Below are 13,465 nucleotides of genomic sequence, written 5' to 3' on the forward strand. Positions count from 1 at the left end.
AATAAAAAGTATTAACATAAGTAGAATTATAAATAAATCAAGTAAAAGATAAAAATAGGAAATAAGATAAAAATAAAAATATAAAAAATATGTGGATGATAAGTGAGATAAACTGTAGACTTAAAAATAAGTGGTTAACATAAAATATATAATATGTATATATATATATATATATATATATATGTATATATATATATATATATATATATATGTATATATATATATATATATATCTTAAATGTTTATGAAGTATAAAGTCTGTCCATCATCATCATGTCACTGTGGTAAATGTATAGCCTTATTTTGGCATAGCTTATAACAATTAAAATTCAATAGTTTCATAATTCTGACTGAATAAATTGAACTGGAATTCAGTTAATTGTATTACACACTATTTTTACAACATGAAAGAAAGACAAGTTGAAAATTTAATTCCATTTTTGTCTTTTTGAATTGTAGTGTTGACTGCATTTGTTAGCCCTAGCAGGGTGAATTAAGGGTGATTGGGACATAAGGTCAAATAGGACAGTATTGCCAGTTTATGTTCTTGCCTAATGAGTGAAAATAAAAACTTTTTTGCTGAGTCCTAGATATGAGACCACATAATCAAAATTGGAGGATGCCCTCCTTGGTGTGATATGTCTAGGTGGCTGGGCAGGCAATAAACAGGAAGACCCTAAAATGCATGAAGTTGGGGAAATTACATAAGCTTTTGCTAGTTTTCATAATATCATAAAATTGTCATAACTACTATTTTACACAAACTTTTGATGGAAACATGAATATGATGCACTACTGCAACAAAATCAGTAAAAATGTGTTTCTATTTTCAGAATTGGATTGCTTTTTGTCCCATCCACCCAAGTTTGGGTCAGTTTATATTTAACAGTTTATATATTTATTTATTTATTTATTTATAATATTAATTAATTTGGGACGTGAAATATATATATATATTTTTTTTAACTTGAACACTTTTCAAGGACTTTTGGAGTTCAAGCCTTCTTCTTTACCCTTGTACTGGATGAATTAATATTGAGACATTGAGAAATAAAGTTAATATTCTTAATAATTCTGTAATGAATATGCTGCACTACTAGCTTAAATCATTGATAAGAAGTGCTGTCTCAATCACCCAAATGCTACCAAAAATATGGGTTTCGGCTCAGTTTACATGTTACACATCCTTTATGAACTTATTTCCTGTTCAAATGATAGGTAACATCTTCAGTAATACAGAAATGTATCGTGTTGGACTGATGTTTTTAATTTATGGCAAGAAACACAAGGCCAGAAATTCAAAAACTGTCCCAATCACCCTTAATTCACCCTAACCAAACAGTTGTGAGATAAAGATGATCAAACAAATACTTTAGTTTAGGGAGTCAAACTGAGACCCGAAATTAGACAAAATGTTAATATAGTAATAATAATATTTTATTACTAACATTTTCTGAAGGTTAAACACCTTCAGTGACGGTTGGGAAAAACTTTTTTAAGAGTTTATAATACCTACATGTTTAGTAGATTGATAGCAAACAAGTCTTGATTTGTATCATGTTTACTGCTTTATTTTTTAGATATCCTGGTTTTCACACGTCACACCTGTGTTCACTACAGGAAGTAGGCATACTGCACATGATGCTTGAGAGGGACTCACCTGCAGCTCGAAACTGGGTGTGAAGAGAAACCTTACGATTTACAGTATATGTTTGATATGCTTTCAGATTTCAGATACAGAACTTACATTAATAATAAAATCAACAGGGTTATACCGTCTCAGTGCTAAAAGACCATGCAAAAAAAGGCTGGATGGAGGGCTAGTTTCTTGTGGTTAATTCAGCAGACACCTGCGCGCGCGTGTCAGCGGGTTTCGCTATAGGTGAGGACAAAGGGCCGCCTGCATGACACACGAACGGCAACAAAGTGGACTGGCATCGGACAGTTTGACAAATACGTCGAATGACATGGACCCGATCAAATCTGGGAAAAAATTTCCGGTATGTTTTAAACAGTATCTTTATATTATTATGTTTTTCTTGTATTCAGTTGTTTCAGGCGTTATTAGCAGTTATTTGTTTCGAGATTAAGTTTATGGGACGTCCTGTACAGTGCTGTTTGGTGTTTTGTCATTTACATAATTACCCGCCTCATTTGCTCGGTAGTTTTGTTAATAATAGGCATTTTATATAATTGTATATATTTGAACATATATATATTTTTTATATTTATAATATATATTTAAATTAATTAAAATAATTATTCATTATTAATTGTATTATATAGGCCTATTCAACGTAGCCTATGCCTGTCTAATTTGATTTGTTTCACTGTTTTATATTGCCCAAATCAATGGTTATATTGACATGGTCGTTTCAGTCTCATGTTTACATAGTGCTTCAACTTTTGGAAAAATATTCTTCAGTATCCTCCACCAGTATTTAAAAAATAAGTAGGTAAGATAGTAATAACTATCCACTGTAAATATATATCTAAAGATATTCAACCAAAAGACTAAAGAACCTGTTTATCCTCTACTAAGAAAAGTTGCCACTTCAGTCACGTGACCCACACACACTCTTGCCAATACATACTTGTCTTGGGTGGATTGTTGACGCTAATGAGAAAGGTGTTGGTTCAGGATTTAGAAAACAGTTGCAACCACATGATTCCATGTGCTCATACCAGTGAGATTGGACAGCTTAAGAGGAATAGCCTGTTTTCATGGGTGGTTCAAAATTGTATTTTAGTCATGTACTGTACACTGTGTCCACATGGTAGTTACAGTGAGTAACTCATTCGGTAACACTTTAGTTTGGGGAAGACATATTCACTATTAACTATGACTTTTGCCTCAATAAACTCCTTATTTACTGCTTATTAATAGTTAGCAAGGTAGTTTTTGTAGCGTTTAAGTGTAGGTATTAGGTATGTAGAATAAGGCATTAATATGTGCTTTATAAGTACTAATAAACAGCCAATATCCTAGTAATATGCATGCTAATAAGCAACTAGTTAATAGCGAGAACTGAACCCTGAAATAAAGTGTTACCACTCATTCTATATGTAACAGTCACATGTTACAAACTCAAAAAGCACCAGCGTATTTTACTTGTATTTTAAATGTCTCTGTAGGACAATAACTTGGACCAGACAGAGCAGTTTCTTCCAGCATCGGATGCAAAGAAGTTACAGAAGAAGAGGGTATCGCGCAGGGGGATTGTGGCGATAGGTCTACCCACAGCATTAGCAATCATTGCATTAGTAACTGGACTGCTAGTGTGGCATTTCCATAGTGAGTTATTTAAGCTGTAAACTGAAACACTGTTATTATCACCAGTAAACAGTAAATCTGAAGGATTTTGATAAAACAATAACTCCAGCGTGTTCATTGTTATAGTCAGGCCAAAGGGAAAGGTGAAGAAGTTGTTTAGTGGTCATATGACCATCTCCAGTCAGACCTTCTCAGATGCTTATGAAAACTCTACCAGCACTGAATATAAAGAACTGGCTTCAAGGGTCTCAAATCAGGTGAGGTGTTCACTTTTCTTTGAAATTATTATTATTTTTAAATCTTTGTCTACTTCATCAACGGCTCTTTTCAGGAAGTGGTGTATTGAGTTCATAAGGGTAATTTTGACATATCATAAAAATTGCATAATTCTACATCTTTCAGCTCAAAACCATATACGGTCAAGTGCGCTTACTTTCCAAGTACCATGTGGGATCCAGTGTGCAAGGTTTCAGGTAATTAAATAATTTCACCACTCTTTATTAAAGAAAATTATGGGTAGTTAGTTGACATGAAAGGTAAAACTATATTTTTTCTATAGTTATTATTTATGCAGATTACCTTGTATGGCCTCATATTAATTGACAGACTACATGGAATATTTGTTCTTTAAAAACGAGTGGTGACCAATCACAGCACGCCTTATATTCAAAGTCAAGTCAAGCTAATAGACAAGTTAATAAACAAAGTTATTTGTCAGCTAACCTTGAATAGTCCACCCCAAAATCTCTTTTGAAACAATCAATGTACTAGGACATCACAGAATATGACGGACTGATTTCATACTATGAATCTCATGTATGTTTATTTGTATTGTAAATTTCATAAAATTTTCCCCCCTATAGTGAAGGCAGAAATAACGGTATCATCGCATATTACCTGTCTGAGTTTAATGTGCGGGAGTCCAGACTATCTGAAGTGGACGAGGCCATTGCATCCTTGGAGAAGGTGGAAAATGCTCAGAAAAGCCCGAGGGGTTTTAGTCGCAGGACTGACAATAGCCTCACCATTGATGGCATGACATCAGGGGGTAAATCTACTGGAAGAGTGTTTCATATTACCTGCATAGTTTCAGTCTGTCACTTCTTGTAATCTCACCTGAAACTTCAACAAAATATAGCGCTCGTTTTAGTCTAGCACTATTCGGGCTTGATTGTTTACAGTCAAAATTCATGTATATTTTGGTGTGTATTACAGCTGTGGATGCTCGGTTAGCTGGCAAAAACCTCAAACGTGAGTAAAAGATACGTTCTTTACATTTAGTTATTCATGTGTGTTCATATCTCAGACTCGTATTGAACTTGTCTTTCAGGGTCCATTCAGAAGTTTCATCATGCCCATGAGAACCAGACAGACATTATCAGGTCTCCAGGTTTTCCTGATTCCTCATACACCGCCAACCTTCACAGCGAGTGGCAGATTCGGGCCGACCCAGAGCACAGGATCAGACTAGAGTTTGACGTCCTAGACCTGGAGAAAGACTGTAGTAATGACTTCATCAAAGTGTACGACTCATTAGCACCATCAGAGAAGCAGGTCATAACGGAGTAAGTGTTCATACGCTCTCATTCATCCTCTCCATGGTACAGTACCGCATGTGTGAGCAGTGTCACATTGCACATGTCTGTTTTTATTGTCTTTGTGATATGTGGAATCTAACAACCATTTCATCCAGGAAATGTGGATATCGCTTACCCAGTGAGAAGCTAATTTTCATCTCCTCTGGCAATGTCATGCTGGTTACACTGGTTACAAATGAAGAGAAAAACTTCCCAGGTTTCAGGGCATTTTACTCTCAGATTCCAGCCAAAATTCAAGGTAGAGTTTAATTATATATAAACTCCTGTGTAAGGTCCAGAATTCGCTTTTAGACACATTTGTCAATGGCAAATTTACTGGATATAAATAATTCTTGTCTGCCATGAAACTGCATTATTTAAAAAATATATTTCCTTAGGGTATAATTCAGCTGTTTTTCCCTTGCATGTTAGTGACAAACAGCGCAAATGATTGTCACTCGCAACATCACATACCCATATGCATAAAATAAAACTCACATATTTTGATTTTGTTTCTAATATATTCCTTTTTGGGGGTTTAATGTGAAGAACATTACATACACTATTGTTCAAAGGTTCCAACTATATTAACTGAGGTAAAAGTAGTTTTAAGATATTATTTATGTGTATTTGTGAAGGTCAGACAAATGTTTTGACGATTGATTTAAACCATGTTGCATTGCAGTTCTTTATAAAATTACTGGACACTTGCAAGTGCCCTGCCAAAGCTAGTTGTTTTGGAAAGTGTTAAAGGAATAGTTTACCCAAAAATGGAAATGTAGTCATCATTTACTCACCCTTGTGTCATTCCAAACCTGTATGACTTCAGTTCTTCTGTGAAAAACACAATAGAAGATGTTTTAGTCCATTCAATGGAAGTCAATGGTAACCAAAACTGTTTGGATGCCAACATTCTTCAGAAATATTAGTTTTTATGTTCAACAGAAGAAAGAAAGTCATACAGGTTTGGAATGACATGATGGTGAGTAAATGACAGAATTTTCATTTGTGGGTGAACTATCCCTTTAATTCAGGATTCTGCACTAGTGTGTTAAATCTAGTAAGGCCAATATTTGTGTGAAATAAATTATTTGTCACATTCTTTAGATTGCGGAGGGAGACTAACAGGGCTTCGTGGTACCTTCACATCACCTGGCTATCCCTCCCATTACCCACCTCAGACTGAGTGTGTGTGGAACATTGAGGTAAAATAGATTTGTTCTCAATGTTATGTAAATGTTCCTGCATCATTGGTCGGTTTCTTACATTAGTTCCTCAAAATACTGTAAGTTCTTAAATATTCTTCTGTCTCAAAGGTTCCACCAGGAAAGCATATCAAGGTGAAGTTTGACAAGTTCTCTATACATAACCCTGGACAGGACTCCATCAACTGTCCCTCGGACTACTTGGAGTTTACCTACAGGTCAGACAAAAGTCTCTCCATTATAAAGGCATTATTTACACAGACCTGTTGCTTCAAAATATCTGAGTAATCATCGTTTACTTGATTAGATGTTACTAACTATAAAATATACTACTCAAAAGTTTGGGCTCAGTACATTTAAAAAAAAAACATCAAATAAATGCTGTTCTTTTGAACTTTCTATTCATCAAAGAACTGTTTTCAACATTGATAATAATAAGAAATGTTTCTTGAGCAGCAAACTAGCATATTAGAATGATTTCTAGACTGGAGTAATAATGCTGAAAGTTCAAAAATATTATTTAATTTTAAAACATTTAAAATATTTGAATTAAATTACATTTTTGATCAAATAAATGCAGCATTGGTGAGAATAAGAGCCTTCTTTCAAAAACATAAAAAAAATCTTACTGACCCCAATCTTTTGAATATGAATGTACTTTAATACAGATTAAAACTGTTGTTTTCCTTTTTTTATTTTTAGAATATGTGGAGAGAAGCCACCGAAAACAGTGTACACTATCAAATCAAACCAAGCAACAGTCAGATTTCATTCTGACATGTCCTATGTGAGTGAGGGCTTTTCTGCAGAGTATGAGGCCTTTGAACCCACTAATCGTGAGTAGAATCATATTTTTTTTCTGCTGATATTAAAGCGCAATGTTTTAAGCCAGTCCACCATGACGAAAATATCTCTATCACCTTTCCACAGCCTGTCCTGGGAGGTTCCAGTGTGACAATGACCTGTGTGTGCCTCCTAACCTACAGTGTGATGGCTACAATGACTGTGGAGATATGAGTGATGAGAGGGGCTGCAGTAAGTTTATTCCACTTGTACTCATTCTTTCTATAATTGTTTTTACACAGAGAAGCTCTTGAAATTCTATAATAATGTGTCAATTGGGATTTTACATGACTTTCTTTACCCATGCATGCAGCGTGCAATGAGACTCAAATCAAATGCAAGAATGGCTTCTGCAAGCCCAGATTCTTTCTCTGTGATGGAGTGAATGATTGTGGAGATAACACTGATGAGGAAAACTGTGGTAAGAATGAAACCAGCACTCAATGTCATAAACTATGGAGCAAGAGTAATGGAGATGAATTAAGGTTATTTGTTCAATTTTGCAGGGAATTGTAATGCGCAAGAGTTCAGATGTCGAAATGGCCGCTGCATCTCAGCATACAAGCAGTGTAATGGCTACAACGACTGTGGTGATGCCTCAGATGAATCTCAGTGTGAGAAATGTGAGAACTTTCATTGATTAATGACGATGTCTTTGCCTGTTGTCACATAGACTGTAAAAAAATATGTAGAAAAACGAGAATGGTCGTTGACATCTTGCGCTGATTACGTCATTCAGTGCCCTAGTCTGTGCAGTAGTGACCCTGAGGTGGAACTTTCCTGAGGTCTTTGGGGGGAAAAATGTTGTGTGTAATTGTGTGTATATTGTGTAATTGGATATTTTTTTGTACCTATACTGCAGCCAGCCACTAGGGGGCGATCAAAATGCTTTGGCTCAGGGGTGTCAAACTCAGCTAATCAAATCCTTTAGGCTTATTTGAAAACTACAGGTATGTGTGTTGGAGCAGGGTTGGAACCAAGGGGGTAATCCAGCCCCCGGAAAGCGTACCTTCCATAGGGGCAGCCATTGCTAACCAAGCCATTACCTGCTGTTAGCATCCCATTGACTCCCATTCATTTTGGCCTCACTTTGACAGCAAATATCTTTACATCTGAGGCGTTTAAAGACTCAATTTGTCCATTGTTTATTTCTAAACAAACACAACAATGTATAAAAGGCTCCATTACCTTGTATCTTACACTATCGCCCCGTAGAAGCCGTTTTTGTAAAAAATAGGCTAACGATTGCGTCATAACCACGCGACTCCGTCGCGCTGTACCGTATAGACCCGAGGAGAAGCTCGCAGGCAATCTTTTACTGTCTATGAGGCAATCGGGACGGCAATCGTGGAGGCATAAACGCAGATAGAGATGTCGCAAATCCTGCTTCATTCATCAAAAGTTGCTCCTGCTCACTCTCTCTGTCTCTACAAGATTCGGTGATTCAGATTTCACTTTGCACAACTACTAGAAGACTTACAACTGTCAGACAGGTTGTCACGTCACATCTACGTCGTCAAGCTCAGTCTGAGGCTGCGCAGTACGCTCAGCCATCAGGAAGTGAGTGCTTCTAACTGACTTCAATTTTCTCCGTTGAAGTCTATGGGGTCGCTGTGTCCATTTCTTTTACTGTCTATGGTTGGAACTAGACTCTGAAGAGCTGTGGCCCTCCAGGAACTGAGTTTGACACCCCTGCTTTGGCTTAACTTTTCAGGATGTGTGCGGGCCAGTGACTGTCTTTTATGTATTTGGCCTCAATTTGACCTCAGTTTATCCCTATAATAAAAGTGCATATATTAATGATATTATGTATGTATGTATACCTCTATTGTTTACATATGATTTCACAAGTAGTTTCAGTACAATTTACCTTGGAGGTTGACTTATATACCTGCTGTCAACATAAGCCGTCACACTATTGGGCTTAATTACTTCTCTTTTATATCCAGCCATAGCTGTTCGCTGCTCTGATCTCACTTATATGTGCAAGAATAACCAATGCATTAGCAAGCTGAACCCTATGTGTGATGGAGAAAGTGACTGCACGGATGGTTCGGATGAAGCAGAGTGCAGTAAGTTCAAAATTATTCTTTCTTTCCTCTAAGAAATCATGAGGAATTTGTTGTTCCTCGGCTACCAACTCAACAAGGATGCATCAAATAGACAAAAGTGACAGTAAAGACTTGTATAATGTTACAAAAGATTTCTACTTTCTACCTCTACTTTAATATTTTCTGTATTCTGTATAGAATTGATTCAAATCATTTCAAAAGATTACAGTATGTCAGAATTGCCACAATTTTAAAGGTAAAGAAGGTCAAAACCTGTTATGTATTTTTTATATGTTTAAAACCATTTTTCAATATTATAATATTTAACAATATTAATAGTTCACCTGCCAAAAATGTGTACCTGTAATGCTTTTTTAAAAACATGCCATTAATATTATGTATATTTATATCTGTTCAATTTAGAATGCGGGACAAAGCCCTACAAGTCCAGTCGTATTGTGGGTGGAAAGGACTCGAATGAGGGAGAATGGCCCTGGCAGGTCAGCCTCCACATGAAGAGACAAGGTCATGTGTGCGGGGCGTCTGTTATCAGTAACCGCTGGCTTGTCACTGCTGCTCACTGCGTACAGGACAATGACAAATTCAAGTGAGTTCTCATCTGGTTTGGCCCTCTCCTCTCCTCCCCTCCTGCACTGATCCTGACTGATTGTTTGTTCTTTTGCTAGATATTCCCAGCCTGACCAGTGGGAAGTCTATCTAGGCCTACTTAACCAGGGTGAGACTCATAAGGCAACCCAAAAAAGTGTGAACCGCATCATTTGCCACCCTCAGTACGATCCCATAAGCTACGACAATGACATCGCTCTAATGGAGTTGGACAGCCCTGTGACTCTCAGCCAGACCATCTGGCCTGTCTGCTTACCTGAAGCCACACATGACTTCCCAGCAGGCAAATCTGTATGGATCACTGGCTGGGGCAGGCGGAGAGAGGAAATTGGTAAGTCGTGTAACAACCTACAATCTGGTCAAAGGTTTGGGGTCAGTAAGGTTAGAAGTCTCTTAGGCTCACCAAGGATGTATTTATTTGATCAAATATACAGTAAAATTATACTGTTAAATATTATTACAATTTAAAATAACAATTTTCTATTTGAATTTATTTCAAAATGTAATATACTCCTGTGATGGCAAAGCTGAATTTTCAGCATCATTACTCCATCCTTGATCCTGCTCAAGAAACATTTCTTATTATTATCAATGTTGAAAACTGTAATATTTAATGTTTTTTTCAGGGTTCTTTTATGAATAGAAAGTTGAAAAAGAACAGTATTTATTTTGAATAGAAACCTTTGTAACATTTAAATGCATTTACTGTCACTTTTGATTAGTTTAACGCTTCCTTGATCAATAAAAGTATTATTTAATTGAAGAAAAAAAATCCTACTGACTTCAAACTTTTAAACGGTAATGTACATAACCAAACGGTTAGACTTTTGTTTATTATGAATATTTGCCAAATTTAATAATAATAATAATAATAATAATAATGCATCAGAAATATGGAAAACTATTAGTCCAATAGTTATTTGTATTACATTGTAGCTTTCTCTTTAAAAACTATGCAGAGACTACTAGTGATAACATGTTTAATAATGGTCCAGATCACTAGTAGTCCCTGCAGGTGACAAGATAACACTTGAGTAATTGATGCATTTTATGACCATGTTCAGAGTAAAAAAAAAAGAAAATTGCTCAGACATGTTAATGTTGTAATTGGTAATTCATTGTTAATTCTTTATAATCATAGTTACATCATAGTCACATTAATCATAGTCATAGTTAATAGTTCTTAATGAGAACTCCTTGAGCAATGATCCTTCAGTGTCATTGTACTATTTTGTTGTTGTGTTTTTCATTAAGAATAATAGGCTAATGAACCCAAAATTCAAGCAACCGGCCCCTGAATTGGTGCAAATTCTAAACCGAAAGTATATGCGTACGGCTGCCCGGTCAGATCTGTGTTGGGTTTTGCTCAGTATGATAATAAGTGGCAGATCTGAGGGCTTGCTGCAGTTCAATATCTAAATATCTGAATATCATAGTATAAAATACTATGTTGAGGACGCAAGATAATTTAATAATTATGACTGCGTGGTGAACCTTACTCATATTTAAACATCTATCACTTTGTGTTGTTGGTCAGATAAAATGACAGAGAAAAGAAAAACGGATATTAGATCATTTTTCAGTGCACCAAAATACCAAATAAGTACAAAATGTTTTTTTTTTGTGGTACACATATCCTTACAAGTACAATTTTTGCTGTATTATTTGTGTCCCCTTCAAAAATTGAAATTCACGCCCCTGAGTACTACTGCATTATTTGTCCTATTATGACGGACCATTATCCTAAAGTGTTACGGGAAACATTTTTAAAGTATTAATTTATTCTGGGCAGTTAATATCCTGCTTAATTCTAAAATTCTATAACTTTTTGAATGTCATTTTAAAGCTAAAACAGGAATAACAAATGGATGAGGGTAATGCCATCTTATTTAGATCCCTCACTGTGTTTTTATACTACACAGTACTTTTATAGCCTATATTACTACTGGGTTGCTTTTTAAATGTTACTATCCAGTCCATTACATTTTTGTTTTGTTTTGGATTATTCAGATTATAACAACCATAAATTCACAATTTATAATTATCTACATAATTAATTTCAAGCATTTAAAAAGGTAATTTATATTGAAGTTTTATGAAGAAAAAAAAAAAAATCCAGTCAAATCAGTTGTCTAAAAATAAAAAATAGATAGTAATCTATGTAAAATGGTTTTATTTTACACAGAGCAAATAAATTAATCAAGGCTGAATCCTAGAATTCCACAAACACGAGTTTAGTCAAGTGTGTCTAAACTCTAAAACAAAACTGTTAAAACTGGTAGTGTTGCTATATTTGTCCAAACCAGAACATACTAACAAACTGAATGTCATTGAGTACAAATTATGATGTAATAAGAACCTAAAATTGTTAGTAAGCTAAGAAAATGTCTTCTCCCTGCTCTAGATGAAGTTGCATCAATGTTGCAGAAGGCTGAGGTGCGCATTATTAACACCACTGTGTGCAGCAGGCTGATGGATGATGGGATAACACCACGCATGATCTGTGCAGGTGTATTGAGCGGAGGCGTAGATGCCTGTCAGGTAAAATGAAAGTTTTTGATTGTGTTTTTTTTTCCTTCACATTCAGATACATGTCATACATAACCTTATGTTTCTCAATATCGTACATATATTCCTCTTTCTCCTGCAAGGGTGACTCAGGTGGTCCAATGACTTCCACTGAGAACAATGGGCGCATGTTCCTTGCTGGAGTGGTGAGTTGGGGAGATGGCTGCGGTCGCAAGAACAGGCCTGGTATCTACACACGGGTCACAGAATTCCGCAGCTGGATCAAGCAGATGACAGGGGTTTAGTGTCACAATGGTGAAAAAAGTGGACTTAAACCTAACAACCTATGTTGAGAGTTATTGAGGTTAATTAAGGCATTAATATTAACCAAGTCATATTTCAGGAGCCATAAAAATTCTTATAATTATCCCAAATGTCCACAAGAACGTTTTCTTTGATGTAGATAGTTCTCTGTTTAGTTAGTTTAGTTTTCATAATAAGGAGCTCTCATAGTTTCTTCATCTATCTTTATATCGTTCTGTATGTGTTTATGCTCTTAAAAGAGTTTTGTCTATACGGACTATGCTGATTTTGAGCTCAAACAAACTGTTTCTCTTTCTGTTGAGGAAAAGTATTCTTGCTGCCTTGCTAAGTCATTACAACTTAAGTGCTTCTCAGGGATTTTTGTAATGTAATTGTTTGCGTTTTATTTGTATTACATTGCACCGTTATCATCTTTCATACCGAACAGTCTTCATCATCAGATCTGTGCACAAATGTATTTTATGGCTAAATAATAGAACATTTTAGAGTATTCAATTTAAGAGAGCTAATATCCATCTTGAATGTCATTTTTAAATGTATGCGGATACGTGTATTTGGTGTGTGTGTGTGTGTGTGTGTGTGTGTGTGTGTGTGTGTGTGTGTGTGTGTGTGTGTGTGTGTGTGTGTGTGTGTGTGTGTGTGTGTGTGTGTGTGTGTGTGTGTGTGCGCGTGCGTGCGTGCGTGTGTGCGTGTAGATGAACATTTGATAAAAATACATTTAATTTTGAAACGCGTGAAATCTGAAATTAAAAGCACTTTTGTTATGTTTAAACAATTTTTTTTTTCTTTTTGCAATTTGGTTAACATGACCTTTGTTTTACTGTGCATCTGTAATCTTTTGTTACATTGTTAATGTTTTTTTTTTGTTATTGCCCTCCTTGGGTGATTGGCGTTCCCATAATGTGCCTTGATACGTCAGTGGGTTCTTTAATAAAAATTAAAAGTGAAATTCTAATCTGCTTATTTTTCATGTGGTGAATTCCTCACCTGGTGTTAAAAAGATATGGAAAAATATTACAATTGCGTAAATGTGTTTTTAATATAGCAAATTTAACA

The 13,465-nt window shown here is 35.6% G+C and overlaps 1 protein-coding gene across 2 annotated transcripts; it reads left to right on the plus strand.

Moving 5' to 3' along the window:
• Positions 1 to 1,616: 1,616 nt before the first annotated feature.
• st14b (ST14 transmembrane serine protease matriptase b) lies at positions 1,617 to 13,363 on the plus strand. 2 transcript variants are annotated; one of them, XM_079834341.1, is made up of 20 exons: positions 1,630 to 1,677; positions 1,768 to 2,000; positions 3,136 to 3,295; positions 3,401 to 3,531; positions 3,677 to 3,747; positions 4,138 to 4,322; positions 4,490 to 4,525; positions 4,605 to 4,839; positions 4,968 to 5,110; positions 5,959 to 6,056; positions 6,168 to 6,274; positions 6,759 to 6,892; positions 6,987 to 7,091; positions 7,213 to 7,320; positions 7,406 to 7,522; positions 8,849 to 8,971; positions 9,374 to 9,557; positions 9,637 to 9,908; positions 11,982 to 12,118; positions 12,229 to 13,363. In XM_079834341.1, exons 2-20 carry the CDS (start codon positions 1,905 to 1,907, stop codon positions 12,388 to 12,390), a joined length of 2,604 nt encoding a protein of 867 aa, XP_079690467.1. In that variant the 5' UTR covers positions 1,630 to 1,677; positions 1,768 to 1,904; the 3' UTR covers positions 12,391 to 13,363. The 2 variants fall into 2 exon arrangements, with proteins under 2 accessions (XP_079690466.1, XP_079690467.1); XM_079834340.1 differs by having other exon boundaries at positions 1,617 to 2,000.
• The last annotated feature ends 102 nt before the right edge of the window (positions 13,364 to 13,465 follow it).

The sequence above is a fragment of the Gobio gobio genome (assembly GCF_949357685.1).
Source record: "Gobio gobio genome assembly, chromosome: 14".
NCBI classification, from domain to species: Eukaryota; Metazoa; Chordata; class Actinopteri; order Cypriniformes; family Gobionidae; genus Gobio; species Gobio gobio.

Bases quoted from the DNA above. Each gene is read 5' to 3' on its own strand.
- st14b (XM_079834340.1), top strand. From the start codon at position 1,905: ATGACACACGAACGGCAACAAAGTGGACTGGCATCGGACAGTTTGACA. The intron at 4,323-4,489 runs GTAAATCTACTG...TGTGTATTACAG, and splicing joins TGATGGCATGACATCAGGGG to CTGTGGATGCTCGGTTAGCT. The intron at 6,057-6,167 runs GTAAAATAGATT...TCTGTCTCAAAG, and splicing joins AGTGTGTGTGGAACATTGAG to GTTCCACCAGGAAAGCATAT.